Here is a 19,493-nt window from a genome sequence, read left to right as displayed (position 1 = left end):
ATGAAGGATCATACTTAACTAGAACATTATAGTTTATTATGCAACCACAAGACTATTAATGTTTTAGAGGCTAGGATAGAGTTAAGAATTGCATGAGTTACAATTGAAAAGAATTTTCTACCTATGAACTCATTAGGGTTTATTGTGTAACCACAAGGCTCTTGCGAGGAATTAGGATCTCAACCCCATTTGGATAACTCTATAGTATCCCGTTCATCATAGTGAGGGCTATAGTGTCTGACAAAATAATGGAAGACACAATTAGATACAAGATCTTGTTTAATTGTACATGTCATCGTAAGTCGGTCGCTTATATTATTTCTTTATTTATTTTAGATTAAAAATGGCATCTTCATTATCACTGAGAGGCATCTTGAATGTCAATAAGTTGATCGGTCCAAATTATGTTGACTGATTGAGAAATTTAAAAATTATACTCACACAAGAAAAGATCTCCTACATTCTTGACACCCCAGATCCGGGGCCGTTAGGAGATGATGATACTGAGGATGAAGTAGCCACATACAAGATGTGGTAAAATAATTTTCTTACTATTAAATGCATCATACTTATCTCTATGAGCAATGATCTACAAAGGCAGCATGAGAGAATAGATACTCACTTCATACTTCTCAATCTAAAGGAGTTGTATGGAGAGCAGAGTAGAACTGCAAGGTATGAGATATCTAAGCAATTATTCCATGCTTGAATGATAGAAAGATCATCTGTGCAAGACCATGTACTTAAGGTCATTGACTTGATCACCAGATTGGGTCAATTAGGTTTTGTGATGGATGGAGAGTTGAGTCAGGATTTGATCCTGCAATCACTCTCAGAATTATTTTCTCAGTTTGTGATCAATTTTCATATGAACAAATTGAGTGCTTCATTATCTGAGCTATTGAATATACTCAAAATAGCAGAGAGCCATATTAAAAAGGATAAGGCTCTAATTCTTCTTATAGGTAAGACCTCTAAGAAGAAATCCTACGTGAAGGGTTCAAAAAAGAAGTTGAACCCTAAAGGTGGTGTCATGAAAAGAAAGAAGGAGAAGAAAGCTTCTGAGAAAGGTACCTACTTTTACTGTGGCAAGGTAAGACACTGGAAAAGAAATTGCAAGATTTATCTTGCATCTGTAAAGACTGGTGCAAGCAATGCACCAAAAGGTATGTATGAGATACATACAATTCTGTCAGTAAGTTTTCCTAATTCAGACTCTTGGGTATTAGAGTTTTGAAGGAGGATGACTTCAAGCTCTACGATGCTGGAGGAGAGTCCATTCAAGCAGAAGTCGTAGGGATTTATATATTGAAGTTACCTTCTGAGAAGATCTTAGAGTTGGAGAATTATTATTATATGCCTAAAATTATTAAAAATATTATTTATGTATCGTTGTAATTACAACAAGATTTTAAAATAAATGGAAAGGGCAATAGATGCTCTATTTCTTTTTCTAATGAGCATATCTGTGATGGCATTGTTAATAATGGTCTTCTGATTCTTTCTCTTAATGACAATATTTTTCATATTGATGAAAATAAGAAACACCAGAGAGAATACGTAAATAATACTTTACTTTGGTATTGCCGACTTGATCACGTTAGTGAGACAAGAATTAATAAATTATACAAAGAAAAATTCTTTAAACCTTAAGATTATAAATCATTAAGGACTTGTGAATCTTATCTTATGGAAAAAATGACTAAAACGCTATTTAGTGGATATAGAGAAAGGACAAATGAGTTATTAGGACTTATACATACAGATGTATGTGGTCCCATGACAACTGAAGTCAAAGGAGGATACTCTTATTTTATAACATTCATTGATGATTTATCTAAATTTGGATATGAGTATCTTATGAAATATAAATTCGAAGCTTTTGATAAATTTAAAGAGTATCAAAGTATGGTTGAGAAACAAACTAGAAAGTATATTAAAATCTTTTAATCAGATCGAGAAGGAGAATATCTTTTTGATGAATTCTTGAACCATCTTAAAAAAAAGAGAATTCTCTCTGAATGAACCCCTCCTTATACACCACAGTTGAATAGTAAAGTTAAAAAGAGAAATCACACTTTATTAGATATGGTGCGCGGTCCATGATGTGTCTTACAGATTTATCTATTTTTTTCTAGGGGTATGCCCTAGAAACTACCATATATATTTTAAATAAGGTACCTTCAAAATCTGTGCCTAGCACTCCATATGAGTTATGGAGAGGTAAGAAGCCTAATCTTAAGTATCTTAAGATATGGGGCTGTCCAGCATACGTTAAAAAAAATTTTGAACATAAGCTAAGTGTTAGGGCAGATAAATGTCTATTTGTAGGATATCCTAAAGAAAGTATGGGATATCTCTTTTACCATCCTACTGAACAAAAGATATTTATCAGGAGACATGCTACTTTCATGGAAAAGGAGTTTATCCTAGAAAGAAGCGGTGGGAGAAATATTGAACTTGAAGAAGTTCAAAGTGAAGTACAAAATATTCTTCAACTAAAAGTACCTAGTGATAAGGTACAATCATAAGTTATACCTCCTCTCCATAGGTCAGATAGAGTACGAAATGCACCTTTAAGATATGAGTTTGTTATTGAGAATAATGAAATCCACATCATGGAAAATGATGAACCTCTAACTTATACGGAAGCTGTCATGAGTAGGGACTCAAACAAATGGCAAGAGGCTATGAAATCCAAAATGGGTTTCATGTACACCAACCAAGTATGGACTTTGGTTGATCCACCAGAGGGTGTTACCCCTATCGGGTGTAAATAGATCTATAAGAAAAAGATTGGAGCAGATGGCCAAGTAGAAACCTACAAAGTCAGATTAGTGGCTAAGGGTTTCAGGCAAAAACAAGGCATCGATTATGATGAAATATTTTCACCTGTTGCCATGCTCAAATTAATTTGGATTATGCTTGCTATAGCTGCATACCATGATTATGAAATCTGACAAATAGATGTAAAGACCACCTTTCTTAATGGTTATCTTGAGGAAGAGGTCTATATGTCCCAACCAAAAGGATTTGTCTCAAGTGGGAGACCAAATCAAGTATGTAAGCTTAAGAAATCTATTTATGGATTAAAGCAGGTTTTGATGTAACAGATAGAGAATATAGCTTCATCAAAAATATGGATGAACCTTATATATATAAGAAGACTAGTGGGAGTGCCATTGTCTTCTTAGTTTTGTATGTGGATAACATACTTCTCATTGGGAATAATATCCCAATATTACAATCGATCAAGTTATGGCTATCATCTAAGTTTTTCATAAAAGATTTGGGTGAAGCATTCTTTATACTTAGTATAAAGATCTATAGAGATAGATCTAAAAGGATGCTAAGCTTATCCCAGTCAAGGTACATAGACCTTGTACTAAAAAGGTTCAGTATGGATGGGAGTAAGAGAGGTTACTTACCCATGAGTCAAGGCATACATCTCTTTAAAAAAATATCTCCTAAGACACCTGAAGAGAGGAAAAGAATGAGTTCTGTTCCTTATGCTTCGGCAGTAGGATCAATCATATATGCAATGCTATATACCAGACCTGATGTTGCATGTGCCTTAGACATTGCTAGTCATTTTCAGGCTGATCCAGGAGAGGATCATTGAAAAATAGTGAAGAATATTCTGAAGTATTTGAGAAGAACTAAGGATATTTTTCTAGTTTACGGAGGATCTGATCTAAAACTAGAAGGATATTCTGATTCTAGTTTTCAGTCAGATCTTGATGATAGTAAATCTACTTCAGGATATGTTTTTACTCTGAATGGTAGAGCAGTGAGCTGGAAGAGTTTCAAGTAGCAAACTGTAGCTGACTCAACTACTAAGGCAGAATACATTACTGCAAATGAAGCTACCAAGGAAGTTGTTGGATGAAGAAGTTCATCACCAAATTGGGTGTTGTTCTTGAGATTGAGAATCCAGTACCACTTTATTGTGACAATACTGAAGTTGTTGCTCAAGCAAATGAATCAAGGTCTCATCATAAATTCAAGCACATTCTAAGGTGCTTCCACCTCATTCGTAAGATTGTCGAAAGACAAGATGTAGTCATTGAACGAGTAGATACAAAGAACAATATAGCAGATCCATTCACTAAGGCTCTACCATAACAACAGTTCGATCGCCACCTCGATTGTATGAGGTTAAAATATAAGAACGAATGGCTTTAGTGCAAGTGGGGATTGAAAGGAATATGTCCTACAAGCCAATTGACTTATGTATATAAGAAATTTTTCTTGTAATCTTTCAGACTTATGTAAATGATATTTTTATTAATAAAATTTTTTTTTTCATCATGTGCTACATCTTATATTTTTTAATTAAGATCATGATGAATCTCATAGATCAGGATAATGATTTTAGGGTTATGATGAGATCATACCTATGAGACCTAAAATTTTAAAACTCTGATCTAGAATATTTCAAGTTAGAGGGACATTGAGTCAAGGATCGATGTTCCGAAAGAACTAGCACATCTTATGTATGCTCAGTAGAGAGGATAGCTGATCTCATAAGTTACTTGTGTGAGACACTAATACAAAGGTGTGGGTGTGATCCGATATGAGAAACATCTTATGAAATTCTAATGTCAAGAGATGCTTCTCTAGTGGGGGTTGTGCATGTGGTCCTTAGACCTAAGACCATCATGTAGGAACCAGATCTAGGATTTCAGGGTTAGATCTTGAAACTTTTTCAAGATCATACAGCGGAAGACTAAAATAAATCAAAATTTATTTTCTAAGATCAGAAAATCCCTAGATCTAAGATCCTATTACATGATTATTACATGACATTAAATTAGAAATTAAAATATATAAATATAGCATGAACTACATGTTGATCATATCAACATGTTTCTATACTACATCTAATGTATGTATTAAACAATAGATCAGATCTATTACCTTGCAAGTTAGATATTCTAACCTTGTTGATCTGGGCTTGAGGATGATGTTGCAAGCCGCACACGCATCCGGCCTCTAGGAGTCGTCCACACGAGCCCACGAATCTCGATCAGAAGTCCTGCTTCAGGAAATCAGCACAGTATGCTAGTACTGCGCTGATCCTTCTTTGATGGTTGATCAGGTGCCTCCTTCTTCTTGATTTGGACTCTTCCAAAGATGAAAAGTAGAAGGAGGAGTTTCAGATCTGGGACACTCTCAGGAAACTCAAGATGGAAGGAGGAAAGATATGAAAATAAAAACCCTAGAAGAAGACCCTCTTCTTCTTCACGTTTTTCTCTCTAGACACCCAAACTTGCATCTTTTATATCTCCATGACCCAAAGGTATTTCTCTTTGATTTTTGGATGACACAAAGGTCTCTTAAATCTCTGATGTTTTCTAAAATTTCACAAGAAAACTCATCTTATATAGAGAGATATGATAGAGTCCTTGTCTAGGTCAAACACCTAGTCAAGGCTTATCCAAACATGGCAAGTAAAGGGACGCCCAACTCTTGAGCACCTCCTTCATATTTTCGTGGATGGATCAACAGAAAAGGGTGCACAATGTAAACCCTAAAAGCCACGAAAATTCCAAAATAAATTTGGATAAATTCGGTACAAAATTGAAAGAGTTTTGGATTTCTAAAACTCTATCTCATAGAATTCAAAATCCAAACTTATTCCTTTTAGATTTGATCCAAACCACCTTCCATGTAAGAAAGAAGAGAGGAGACCTTTTGTGAACGTGGGAGAAATCTGGGAGAGGGCTTTTGTCGCACAAAATAAGTGGAGATTGGCGTTGAATAAGAGAGAGGACGTGGAGAAGGATTATGTGGCGCAAGGTGGAATTCTAGTCCTACTAGGATTCTGTCTCATAACTTGTTTTAATTTGGTTTTTCAAACCAAATCAAATAAAAATTAGATCAACCCAATTAAAATAGGTCTTAACCCAATTAAGAACCTAATTTAATCAGATTAAATTAGATTTAAATCTGATTTAATTTTTTAATCAAATTAGAAATTAGATTGACCCAAGTCCTAGTTGAACTAGGACTAGTTTTTCCTTGCACTTGGCTTATCCAATAAACCAATTGGACTTGATCCAATCAAGTCCAAACCAAATCTAATTAAATTATATTTAATTATACTTAATCTCAGCCCATTGGCTTAATCAAATTAAGCTAATTAACAATTGAATTGCTAATCGATCTTCCTGCAACACTTCCACTGGGTTAAATATCAATCGTATTGATCATCTAACCCTAGAACGATTCTTAATCGTTGATCAACCATCCGATCGGATCATGAACTCTAATGTATGTGACCTCATAGGTTCGAACCTAAGCCAGTAGCATAGGAACAAATTCCTATACCAATCGAAGTGACCATCTAGCAATGATACCCGACGACCGGATAGGTCGAATGTGTAGAACAACATCCTTAGAACCCATGCGGATATAGTTTTCATATAATTCATCCCCTTGACCAAAATGATCATAGGACACCCCAGAGCTCAACTGTCAACTCTGATCAGGTTGTCCACATTGTATTTCAAAATATCAAATCCATCTGATGGATTACCCTGGTCAAGGTTTTGCTAAATTGAAATACAGCGACTCATTCTTCTCCAACTCTTGGAGTGGTCAATCCCATCTCGATCACACTCTGACTTCGCAAGTACTTGACTGTGCCCAGAAGCCTTTCGTCCCTGAATTAGAAATTCAGTTAATCCAGTACCAAAGCATAGTGAGTTGCTTGCAAGTCACTGAGGTGATCTCAAGTCTAAAGGATACTTATACCTATATCCCATCAGAGACATTCTCGACAGCATTCTGCTCTGGAGTTGGTCACGTTCAATGACGATGTACCCTTACATCTCACCTGTATGCCATACCAGTGTCTCCACACTCTTTGGTTAAGAGGACAACCAACCCATATGGCCTACAGCGACCTATGCTCGATAGAAGCTGTCGTCCTTATTAACAGCCTATCATTTGGTCGTGAACAGTTTTAAGGACTAATCGATAAATCCTCTCTTTATCGAACCTAAATAGTCCTAAGGACTTTATCATAACTACGGAGTTCATTAAAAGATGAAAGCTTATGATGAAAATACCAAATATATTTTATTTATTAACAAATCAATTACAATACTTGGTTGCTCAACCGTCAACAGCTTGACGATTGACTTTTTGGGACACATTTCCCAATAACTCTCACTTGTCCTAAAGCCACTCGGCACAGTATCTAATACCCATCTTCGACTTGTGGTTGTCGAACTCCTTTATTGTCAGGGCTTTAGTGAAGGGGTCGGCTAGGTTCTCCTTTCCATCGATCTTCTGAAGGTCGACGTCACCTCGATCCACGATCTCCCGGACCAGGTGGAAGTGGCGCAAGATGTGCTTCGTCCGCTGATGTGCTTTGGGTTCCTTCGCCTGAGCTATGGCACCAGTGCTGTCGCAGTAGAGCAGGACCGGACCATCGAGGGAGGGTGCTACTCCGAGCTCGTTGATGAATTTTCTCAGCCACACAGCTTCCTTCGCGGCATTTGATGCTGCGATATACTCCGCTTCACAAACAGAGTCTGCCACAGTATGCTGCTTGGAACTCTTCCAGCAGATGGCTCCACCATTCAGAGTAAAGATATAACCCGACACACTCCTGCTGTCATCATGGTCAGATTGGAAGCTAGAGTCTGTGAACCCCATAAGTTTCAGATCTGACTCACCATAAATCAACCATTGGTCCTTAGTATTTCTCAAATACTTAAGGATGGCTTTAACCACTTTCCAGTGGTTTTCTCCAGGATCAGATTGGTATCTACTCACTACTCCTAGTGAGTATGCCACATCTGGTCTTGTACATGTCATGGCGTACATGATAGATCCCACGGCTGAAGCATATGGGACTCTACTCATACGCTCTCTCTCTTCAGGAGTTGTCGGACAATCCTTCTTAGAGAGAAAAATTTCTTGGCCTATCGGTAGATAGCCCTTCTTGAAATTCTCCATGTTGAACCTCTTCAGCACAGTATCTATGTACATGGACTGGGATAACCCAAGCATCCTTTTAGATCTATCCCTATAGATCTTCATCCCTAGGATGTAGGATGCTTCACCCAAGTCCTTCATGGAGAACTGTGATGACAACCAAACTTTTATTCCCTGTAGTGCGGGGATGTTATTCCCGATTAAGAGAATGTCATCCACGTACAAGATAAGAAATACCACAACTGGACCATTTTCCCATTTATAGATGCAGGGCTCTTCTCCATTCTTAATGAAGCCATACATTTTGATCACCTTATCAAAATGCATGTTCCAACTCCGAGAAGCTTGCTTCAATCCATAAATGGATCTCTGAAGCTTGCACACCTTGGACTCATCTGTGGATGTAAACCCCGCAGGTTGTATCATATACACCTCTTCGGTCAGCTCTCCATTCAGAAAAGCTGTCTTTACATCCATCTGCCAGATCTCATAATCTAGATGGGCAGCTATTGCAAGCATTATCCGAATAGATTTGAGCATTGCCATAGGAGAAAATGTCTCGTCATAGTCAATACTATAACATTGACGATACCCCTTGGCAACCAGACGGGCTTTATAGGTCTCCACCTTTCCGTCTGCGCCCCTCTTCCTTTTGAAGACCCATTTACACCCAATGGGTTTAACCCCTTTAGGTGGGTCAACCAATGTCCATACATCGTTGACCTTCATGGACTCCATTTCGAATTTCATGGCTTCAAGCCATTTCTCGGAATTAGGTCTCTGCATAGCATCCATATAGGTGATCGGATCCTCATTATTCTCATCAAGTTCGATGGGATCACCGTCCCGGACTAAGAAACCGTAGTATCTATCCGGCTGACGCGGTACTCTACCGGATCGCCTTAATGGTACAGGTATATTGGGCTCCGGATCTGATCTAATCATATCCGACTCAGGTTCAGCTATTGGTGTCGGTCCTTCTACCTGTTGAACTTCATCAAGTTCAACCTTAGAGGCAACGGTTCCTTCACCAAGGAACTCCTTTTCTAAAAAGATTGCCTTAAGGCTGACGAACACCTTTTGTTCATCAGCATGGTAGAAAAAATATCCTTTTGTCTCTTTGGGGTACCCTATGAATGAGCATTTGTCAGATCTAGGTCCAAGTTTGTCTGTGACTAATCATTTGGCATAGGCCGGGCACCCCCAGACCCTAAGGTGTGAATGTGCTGGCTTACGTCCCGTCCATATCTCATATGGAGTCTTAATTACAGACTTGCTTGGAACCCTATTTAATAGATAACAAGTCGATTCGAGTGCATATCCCCAGAAGGATATCGGCAAGCTAGCAAAACCCATCATGGATCGGACCATGTCTAACAGAGTCCGATTCCTCCTTTCTAACACACCATTATGCTGTGGTGTTCCTGGAGGAGTCCATTGAGAGAGAATCCCATTCTCTCCTAGATATGTGAGAAACTCACTAGAAAGGTATTCTCCTCCTCGATCAGATCGAAGAGTTTTAATACTCTTCCCAGTTTATTTTTCTACTTCACTTCAGAATCGTTTGAATATTTCAAATGAATCCGACTTATGTTTCATCAGATAGACATATCCATATCGGGATAGGTCATCCGTGAAAGTTATGAAGTAGAAATATCCACCTCTAGCACTGGTGCTCATGGGCCCACATACATCAGTATGTACTGGGCTCAAGAGCTCAGTAGCTCTCTCACCTTTTCTAGTAAAAGGTGACTTGGTCATTTTACCAAGAAGACAGGACTCACAGGTTGGAAGTGATTCACAATCACTGACTTCGAGGATTCCCTCTTGAGTCAACCTGTTTATTCTGTTCTTGTTTATATGACCTAGCCTACAGTGCCATAAGTAGATATCTGACACACTATCTAATCTAGGGTGCTTGCCAGTAGAATAGACTCTTATCAGGCTTGACCTTTTTGGTCTGGCTCTGCACTGATGTCCTAGCCTGAACTTGCACCTTCTTTACTTTCTTCTTCTTGTTCTTCTTCCCTTTCTTAAAAGGTCGAGAACCAGAAGACGAACCTCCCACTAAATTCACCGACTCCTTGTGAAGTTGGTGATCCTTCTCAAAGTTCTGAAGCAACCCCAGTAACCCGTGGTAGTTCTCTTCAGGCTTTGTCATTCTATAATGAGTGAGGAATGGGAGATAAGACTTGGGCAACGAGTTCAGTATTGCATCTTTCCCAAGCTGCTCATGCAAGGAAAAGTCGAGCTTGCTCAATCATTCCATCAGCTCGATCATGTACAATACATGATCAGTGAAAGAGGCACCATCCCGTATTTTGACGTTGAAGATGGCACAACTAGTCTTGTGCCTCTCCACATCATCGGGTGTGCCAAAGGCATTCTCCAACACTTGAAGCTTGTCCTTTGGCTGAGCCGTCTCGAATCTGCGACTGAACTCGTCGCTCATGATAGCCAGCATGATACAGCGCACCGTGGTCCGATCACTGAGCCATTTCTGGTAAGTGTCTCTGATTGTTCCACGTGCATTGACAGCTGGCTCCTCAGGTGCAGGATCTATTATCACATATAGGATCCGTTCATGCTCCAAGACTATCTTCAACTTTCAGTACCAACTACCAAAGTTGGGTCCCACCAACTTATCATTGTCCAACAATGATCGGAGTGATAGGGAAGTGGCCATATTTGCACAAAGGAGAACCATAAATTAATTAGTAATTGATTCATTAAACCTAAAGATTTGGACTTTAATCAAAAAGTTTCTCCTACTATTTTATTCGAATTGGTAGCCTCTACCTCCAACTCGAGGAATTACCCTAATTCCTTAGCGGGTACTAGAATCCACTTAGACTGCACACAAGTCCAACTTTGGTTGGCCAACCCATGTACATCTAAGGGTAGGTTCATAACCAATTATTTCTCTAAATAATTTTTAGTAATTTTAATTTTGCCCCAGAAACCTAATCAGTAGGCTTTGGCCTCCACTGTAAGGATCCAGTTAGGTCCAACCATTAACATGATCATACTTGGTGTATCTAACCAACGAATGATTAAGCCCAACTTTGGTTGGTTCACCTAACCACCATTAGAGAGATACTTCCAAGTCGTCATATGATGAGTGATAATTCCATTAGTCAACAAGCACCAGGCCTTTGGGTCTGCAATGATTATTGAGTTCATGGACTCATTATCAAACACCTTAATGGGAGGCTATGACTCAGTTATCTCCATAACTTTATCATTTTAAAGACCTAATAATTTTAGAAGATTTAAATAATATAGAGGATGAAGTCAGATGAACCAACTTATCATGATCCTCCCACTGACTTCACCAAGTCAGCTTAAGGGAGACCATTAAAAGGGCTGGTCTAGGAGCACCTAAATCAGTCACACTGATTTACCTAGCTGACATGGGTCAGCTCGAATAGTCAAGTGATCCGATCAAAACATAATTTCACCAAGAGGTCAGGTAAGTTCGATCAGTGGGAGGGTCTGCCAAAGCTTGCCTTAGACACCATCAGAAATGGCCAGGTATGCCGGCTCTCAATTAAAAACCACTGGTCTGGTTTACCTTAGACACCAACTGGTTTAATTAGTTTCGATTAGATCAACCTAACAGTTCGTGCTAGACCGCTTAGCCAAAAATCAAGTCCATTTGGTTCTCGTTAAAGATATGGACTTGACCAACTACAACTATTGTAATTGATCTAGAGAATCCTTGACCTAATTTAAGACAATAATTGATTAGATTTAGTCAATTCTCTAATTAAGTCCATCTTTAATCTAACCATAGGTCTAACCCAATTAATGGACCTAATTCTCACTAACCCATTAACCCAATGTGTTATGATTTGTGTCTTAGGTTCTTCAATTCACAATCCTAGAACCTAATCAAACAACTTCTTAATTCTTAATTAAGTTTTGGGCTGAGGGTTGGGTTTGGCTTTTCAAAAAAAATAATTTTCATATTTGTAAAATAATTTTACAATATGATTCTACTAATCATATTGCATGTTTGATTCATAATCAAGATGCAAGTGAAATAAACATGAAACTACTTTAGATCTAATCTAAACAGGTTCATGTAATTGAAATAATTTCAACTTTAAATAATTTCTTTGCATAAAAATTATTAACAAAGAGATTTTATTTCAGATTTAAACATCTTTTAAATCTAATAAATCATAAATTTAATCTAAATCATATCTAACAAATTTATGATTAAAGATAGATCTACACAAACTAGGACAACCTTTGCACTGTAAGGGGTAAACCTTACAGCAGGACAACCTTGCAGTTTGTGATTGATCTAATATTTTAATTTCAGATTTAATAATCAGATTATAAATTAGATCTAATCTAAGAAATAATCTAAGCATGTATAAATAATCATGTAATAAAGAACCTAGGCTCTGATACCAATTGTAGGAACCAGATCTAGGGTTTCAGGGTTAGATCTTGAAAAAGAGGGGTAGATCTTGAAACTTTTTCAAGATCATACAGTGGAAGACTAAAATAAATCAAAATTTATTTTTTAAGATCAAAAAATTCCTAGATCTAAGATCTTATTACATGATTATTACATGGCATTAAATCAGAAATTAAAATATATAAATATAGCATGAACTACATGTTGATCATATCAACATGTTTCTATACTACATCTAATGTATGTATTAAACAATAGATCAGATCTATTACCTTGCAAGTTAGATATTCTAACCTTATTGATCTGGGCTTGAGGATGATGTTGCAAGCCGCACACGCGTCCGGCCTCTAGGAGTCATCCACACGAGCCCACGAATCTCGATCAGAAGTCCTGCTTCAGGAAATCAGCACAGTATGCTAGTACTGCGCTGATCCTTCTTTGATGGTTGATCAGGTGCCTCCTTCTTCTTGATTTGGACTCTTCTAAAGATGAAAAGTAGAAGGAGGAGTTTTAGATCTGAGACACTCTCAGGAAACTCAAGATGGAAGGAGGAAAGATATGAAAATAAAAACCCTAGAAGAAGACCCTCTTCTTCTTCACATTTTTCTCTCTAGACACCCAAACTTGCGTCTTTTATATCTCCACGACCCAAAAATATTTCTCTCTGATTTTTGGATGACACAAAGGTCTCTCAAATCTCTGACTTCCTCTAAAATTTCATGAGAAAACTCATCTTATATAGAGAGATATGATAGAGTCCTTGTCTAGGTCAAACACCTAGTCAAGGCTTATCCAAACATGGCAAGTAAAGGGACGCCCAACTCTTGAGCACCTCCTTCATATTTTCATGGATGGATCAACAGAAAAGGGTGCACAATGTAAACCCTAAAAGCCATGAAAATTCCAAAACAAATTTGAATAAATTCGGTGCAAAATTGAAAGAGTTTTGGATTTCTAAAACTCTATCTCATAGAATTCAAAATCCAAACTTATTCCTTTTAGATTTGATCCAAACCACCTTCCATGTAAGAAAGAAGAGAGGAGACCTTTTGTGAACGTGGGTGAAATCTGGGAGAGGACTTTTGTCACACAAAATAAGTAGAGATTGGCATTGAATAAGAGAGAGGACGTGGAGAAGGATTATGTGGCGCAAGGTGGAATCCTAGTCCTACTAGGATTCTGTCTCATAACTTGTTTTAATTTGGTTTCCCAAACCAAATCAAATCAAAATTAGATCAACCCAATTAAAATAGGTCTTAACCCAATTAAGAACCTAATTTAATCAGATTAAATTAGATTTAAATCTGATTTAATTTTTTAATCAAATTAGAAATTAGATTGACCCAAGTCCTAGTTGAACTAGGACTAGTTTTTTCTTGCACTTGGCTTATCCAATAAACCAATTGGACTTGATCCAATCAAGCCCAAACCAAATCTAATTAAATCATATTTAATTAGACTTAATCTCAGCCCATTGGCTTAATCAAATTAAGCCAATTAGTAATTGAATTGCTAATCGATCTTCCTGCAACACTTGCACTAGGTTAAATATCAATCGTATTGATCATCTAACCCTAGAACGATTCTTAATCATTGATCAACCATCCGATCGGATCATGAACTCTAATGTGTGTGACCTCATAGGTTCGAACCTAAGCCGGTAGCATAGGAACAAATTCCTATACCAATCGAAGTGACCATCTAGCAATGATACCCGACGACCGGATAGGTCGAATGTGTAGAACAACATCCTTAGAACCCATGCGGATATAGTTTTCATATAATTCATCCCCTTGACCAAAATGATCATAGGACACCCCAGAGCTCAACTGTCAACTCTGATCAGGTTGTCCACATTGTATTTCAAAATATCAAATCCATCTGATGGATTACCCTGGTCAAGGTTTTGCTAAATTTAAATACAGCGACTCATTCTTCTCCAACTCTTGGAGTGGTCAATCCCATCTCGATCATACTCTGACTTTGCAAGTACTTGACTGTGCCCAGAAGTCTTTCGTCCCTGAATTAGAAATTCAGTTAGTCCAGTACCAAAGCACAGTGAGTTGCTTGCAAGTCACTGAGGTGATCTCAAGTCTAAGGGATACTTATACCTATATCCCATCAGAGACATTCTCGACAGCAGAATGCTCTGGAGTTGGTCACGTTCAATGACGATGTACCCTTACATCTCACCTGTATGCCATACCAGTGTCTCCACACTCTTTGGTTAAGAGGACAACCAACCCATATGGCCTACAGCGACCTATGCTCGATAGAAGCTGTCGTCCTTATTAACAGCCTATCATTTGATCGTGAACAGTTTTAAGGACTAATCGATAAATCCTCTCTTTATCGAACCTAAATAGTCCTAAGGACTTCATCATAACTACGGAGTTCATTAAAAGATGAAAGCTTATGATGAAAATGCCAAATATATTTTATTTATTAACAAATCAATTACAATACTTGGTTGCTCAACCGTCAACAGCTTGACGATTGGCTTTTTGGCACATTTCCCAACACATCATGGTATCTTATGCATATGAAATCATAGTTTTGGTTCATACTCATTCATGACTTAGTCATGTATGGGGTATTCTGGATATGATGGATTATATATGGAGGTTATGAGTAGGTCAATATGGAATCAATCACTCTAATTAAAAAGGAGATCGCATCCTACTTGTTCTGATCGAGAGATGATTCAAGAAGAATTTGATCAAAGCAGAATAAAAATTAGAAAGGATTTCTAATATTTCATTAATCGAATCATCATCTTATGATCGAGAAAAATATGAATATGAAATTAGATTTGACTTGTTTTCATATCTGTAATCATATTCGAAATGCAGGATGATCGAAGGATTGAATTGTACGGTAACTTGTTACCGAAGGATATTTTTGATATTTCTATCAAAAAATTTTATATTTTTTGAGTAGGCATGACACATTGCTAGACATCAATCATGTGTTGTAGGTTTTCATAAATTAAAGAGTTTAATTCATGGGTCAGTTAGAAAGGGTTCTAATTTGATAACTTGGATATGCATCGATTTGACCTAATTCAGTTAGATGGACTCTAATCAATTTGGGTCAACATAAATCTAGACCTACTACTGGCTAGATGTGAAACCTAAAGGATCACACACATCAAGAAATCAGTCAAGAATTTTATTTGATTTAATCATATGGGATATTGGATCTGGATTGGGTGCCTAATTGACAAGCTAGCACTTGTTGGCTAACCCAAGCTCCTAACCTAATCTATTTGGGTTTGAAACCTTACCAATATGTCTAACAAAATTAAGTGAGACTTAATTTGGTTAGTGACTATTTTAATCAGCCTTAATTGAGAATTTTTTCATGATTTTAATGTCATTTATCAAGAGTCCCAAGTTGGTAGGACTCTTAGTGTAAGGCACCACATTGTTTGGCACAAGAATTGTGCATGTATAAGAAGTCCTTCTTCAAAGGGATTTTACTTTAAATTTCTATGTCCTTTTAATCCTTATTTGATGAGGTTTAATGCCTAATTTTATGAGATTTTAATGAGATTAAAATCTATGGCTTATGGGGCATGGAAATCAGGTCATGCGTTTGGGTTTTAGCGCATGAAGATTTGTAATGTGTGAGAGGATTAGAGTCCTTCTCATGGAAGGATCTAATCCTAATTTTTGACACCAACTAACCTCTTTCCTTTATCTTGTTGCACACCATTTTTGAAGAATTTTAATGGGATTAAAATACCTAAATGGCATGGAGATAAAGTGGATAAGGTTTGGTGCATGGTTCTTGGTGCACGACATTTTATCTTGACGTGCAGAAGGGCTAAGAGTCCTTCTGCACATTAATCACCTTTTTGGGATAAGGATTAGAGGGCTAAGATTTAATTTTCACCTTTGGTTGAGTGATTTGACCAAGTCAAAATACATTTGAAGGGCCAAGATGGGATCTTGGTGGCATCAATTCTAGAAGGCTAAAAATTTCTTTGTAACTTTTCACGTATCAATTCTCTCCTGGGGTTTTAAATTAAATTCAAGGCTTTAATCAGATTATGGCATGGGATTTGGATGGCTAGGATCAGGTTTGATCTGGTCAAACAATCATAAGGAAGTCCGATTATTGAAAAGAAGTCATACGATGCTTAAACGTCGTATGAATTCATAACGCGTAACAACCGTCCTTCTGATTAAAGGACGTATTTGATACATTAATAACCAGATTCAAGGCTTTTATAAATAGACATATTAGCATCTATTCGTATATTATAAATACCCCCCTTTTGGTCTGGATAAAAATCAATCAGAAGTCCGATAAAGTTTCTTCCTTCCCTTGTTAAGACAAGGTCTTGTAGTTTTAAGACAAGGGGTTTTCTTTAAGATAATTTCTTAAACTTCAAGACAAGGAGTCTTCCATAAGGACAAAGGTTTAGAAAGATCCTTTTGAAAAGCTAAGAGAGGGGTTTAGGCCATGTAAGAGAGAATTGGTGAAGGAGTGTTGGGAATTGATCTTAGTAAGGCAAGATAATTCTCGGGAGGAGAATTTGATAAGGCAAGATTCTGCTAGAGCATTTTCTTGATCCTGATTTCGTGTGGATCACCTGTTGAAGGACGAACGTTTGGACGCCTTGTAGAAAAGAAAGGATACCGGCTTCTTCCATTCTTCACCGACCTAAGGTTTCATTTCTAAACCTCACTTATAGATTTATATGTTTGATTGAATATACCAAGGGAGATTGTAGGATTTTGAATTTCGGGTTTATCGGATTTCATACAAATTTTAAGATCCAATCTTCCATTGCGTGACCCGAAACCCAACAGCCCTTCTTTGGATGAAAATCTTAATTCCTAGTCTGTAAAAACAGAGGCTCCTCTCTTGGATGTCCCATCAATTGGTTCCCTTGGTGTTTTTTGATTTTCCAGAGCTCTTCTCCTCTTCCTGTCTTCCTCCTCCAGATATCCTGTTACTTTAGAGTGTCTAAGGTGTTTGAAGAAGAAGAAAAAAATTAGCTGTCGAAGTTGCTTGCAGGCTAGCACCTCCAAGCCCCTGATCTGCACCAATCTTTGTATGAATTTTTTTGTAGAGACTAGACGACTTCGTGTGGCTACGAACGACCTGAGGAACACCTTCTTTAATCGTTGGACCAGAGGAAATCAATATCAAATTGGTTTGATAATGATTTCTATCTTATCTTGATCGCAATGTTAGATCTAATAGTTAGATCTAGGATTTCAGCATCGATGAGATCGATGCATGCTTTTTATTTTCAGATCTAATGTGTCTATTTTTCATATCATAGATCATGGGATGGTAGTTTAGATTAGATCTTATGCATGTGATTAAAATTAAAATATTTAATCTTTCTTTTTTACTGCACAAAATTTTAAAAATTACATGCATAGCACTATCGCATATTTCTTTCACTCTATGTGAATACTAGTAGAGGCTAGATGATTGTGTAGCTCTGACTGAAATTTCGAACATCCGCTAGATCCAATCTGAGTAAGATCAAAGAAAAGCGATTAAGATAATTATTTTTTCTTTTGATTTTAAATCAATTTATGAAATTTATTTATGCATGTTAACTAACCTTTAGGTGATTTAGATTAGATCAGCATGCTTTTATATGAAAATAATTTTTATATCTGCTCTTGCTAGGTTAAATAACCGACAAAATTTTTTGCATGCCTAATCACCGGTAAACCAACAGTCCATTAGCAAGTGGAAAACCATAGGGGAGATATCATCAAAAGCTTGGCCCCTCTCGCCTCTCGGCTTCAAAGAAACGAATCTACGGACTTCGCCACCACAAGAGACTCGCCCCCCTGCCCCTCTCACTCCCTCCTTCTCTGTCCCTCTTTCTTGTGAAGAGATCGAAAAGCATACCTGTTCTCGATGAGAACTAAATGCAAAACAAGCGAACAATAAAAACAAGAGAAAATCATACGGGGGGGAAAGGAGAGAGAATAAAATTGGAAATCTGTCCGTTGTTTTTGCCATCACTTTATCCTTATAATTACACTTCCATTTTTTTCTCAGAAGAAATAAAAATCTGAAAAGGAAAAGCACGAAAAAGAAAAAGTAGTTGCAATACTGTTTGTTTAATCCTTTAACACAAATCCTGATCGTGCATCCAAGGGCTTGTCTTCTTCTTCCTCTCCCTTCCGCTCTTCTTTCCGATCCATCTCAGGCCTTGAAGCACCCGGCGAGGTGGAAGTGGTGGCCGTTGTGGTGGTGGTGGTGGCCGCCGGAGCCGGCTGCGTTGTCGCGGTCGATGATGCCCTGGACATAGCGGAAGTGCTCGACATGGCACGGGATGGTGATGGCTCCCTGTTGCTCGAAGCCGTACTCCTCCTCCGCCACCTTGAGCAAGCCCATGAAGAGCGGGTGGTTAAGGTACATCACCGGCACCACGAACCGCTGCTGCTCCTCCCCTTCCTGTCCCACTTTTATTGTCATGCACCCCTTGGGCGGCACTCCCACCGCCCCTTCCTCTTTCTTCTTCTCGTGCCCTAGGTGCGGCAGGTGCAGGTGGACCCCCATCTCAGACTCAGCCCAATGATCCAAGGATTTAACTGAAGAGGAAAACTTTACAACTATGAGAGAGAGAGGGAGGAGGAAGGGTCAGGGAACACATCTGAAGATGGGGAGGTGGGAAGGGATCAAAGAGGAGTTGCAAATAGAGAGGGGAACGTTCGACATGGCCTTAGTAAAGAGAACAAGCATAGATCAATGCTAGGATCAAGATGATTCGAGAGAGGAGTTTTTTTTTTCCCCTTTCAGTGCATGTAAAGGCGGCGAGTTTTTTTTTTCTTTTCTTTTTTTTTTTTTTGGTAAAGAAGGCGGCGAGGTTTGGAAAGAGTCTTATTGGAGTAGGAGCAGCAGAATCAAAGAGTGGGGAAGAATGAGAGGTCTTTGTTTATTATATTTTCTATGGCTTTTCCAAACATCTGGCCTTCCGCAGTCGTTACGCAAAAGCAATAGTGACCGGTCAATAAATCCCGTTGCGCGGTTCACAGGTAACTCCCATAGGATTAGGACGTGGCCGTTCCATCCCATCTTTTCAGGTAAAATCTCTCTTTTTAACTTCACGTTCAATAGAATTTACAAA

At 38.0% G+C, this 19,493-nt stretch overlaps 1 protein-coding gene across 1 annotated transcript; it reads right to left on the bottom strand.

The window, feature by feature from the left end:
• Nucleotides 1–18,349: 18,349 nt before the first annotated feature.
• LOC105036306 (auxin-responsive protein SAUR32) lies at nt 18,350–19,273 on the bottom strand. The gene has a single exon (XM_010912069.4). The coding sequence runs from the start codon at nt 18,923–18,925 to the stop codon at nt 18,569–18,571; it is 357 nt and encodes a 118-aa protein (XP_010910371.1). The 5' UTR covers nt 18,926–19,273; the 3' UTR covers nt 18,350–18,568.
• Nucleotides 19,274–19,493: the final 220 nt, after the last annotated feature.

Source organism: Elaeis guineensis, chromosome 12 (assembly GCF_000442705.2).
Source record: "Elaeis guineensis isolate ETL-2024a chromosome 12, EG11, whole genome shotgun sequence".
NCBI lineage: Eukaryota > Viridiplantae > Streptophyta > Magnoliopsida > Arecales > Arecaceae > Elaeis > Elaeis guineensis.
Note: the sequence above shows the minus strand (reverse complement) of the source record. Positions and strands in the feature narration are given on the sequence as shown.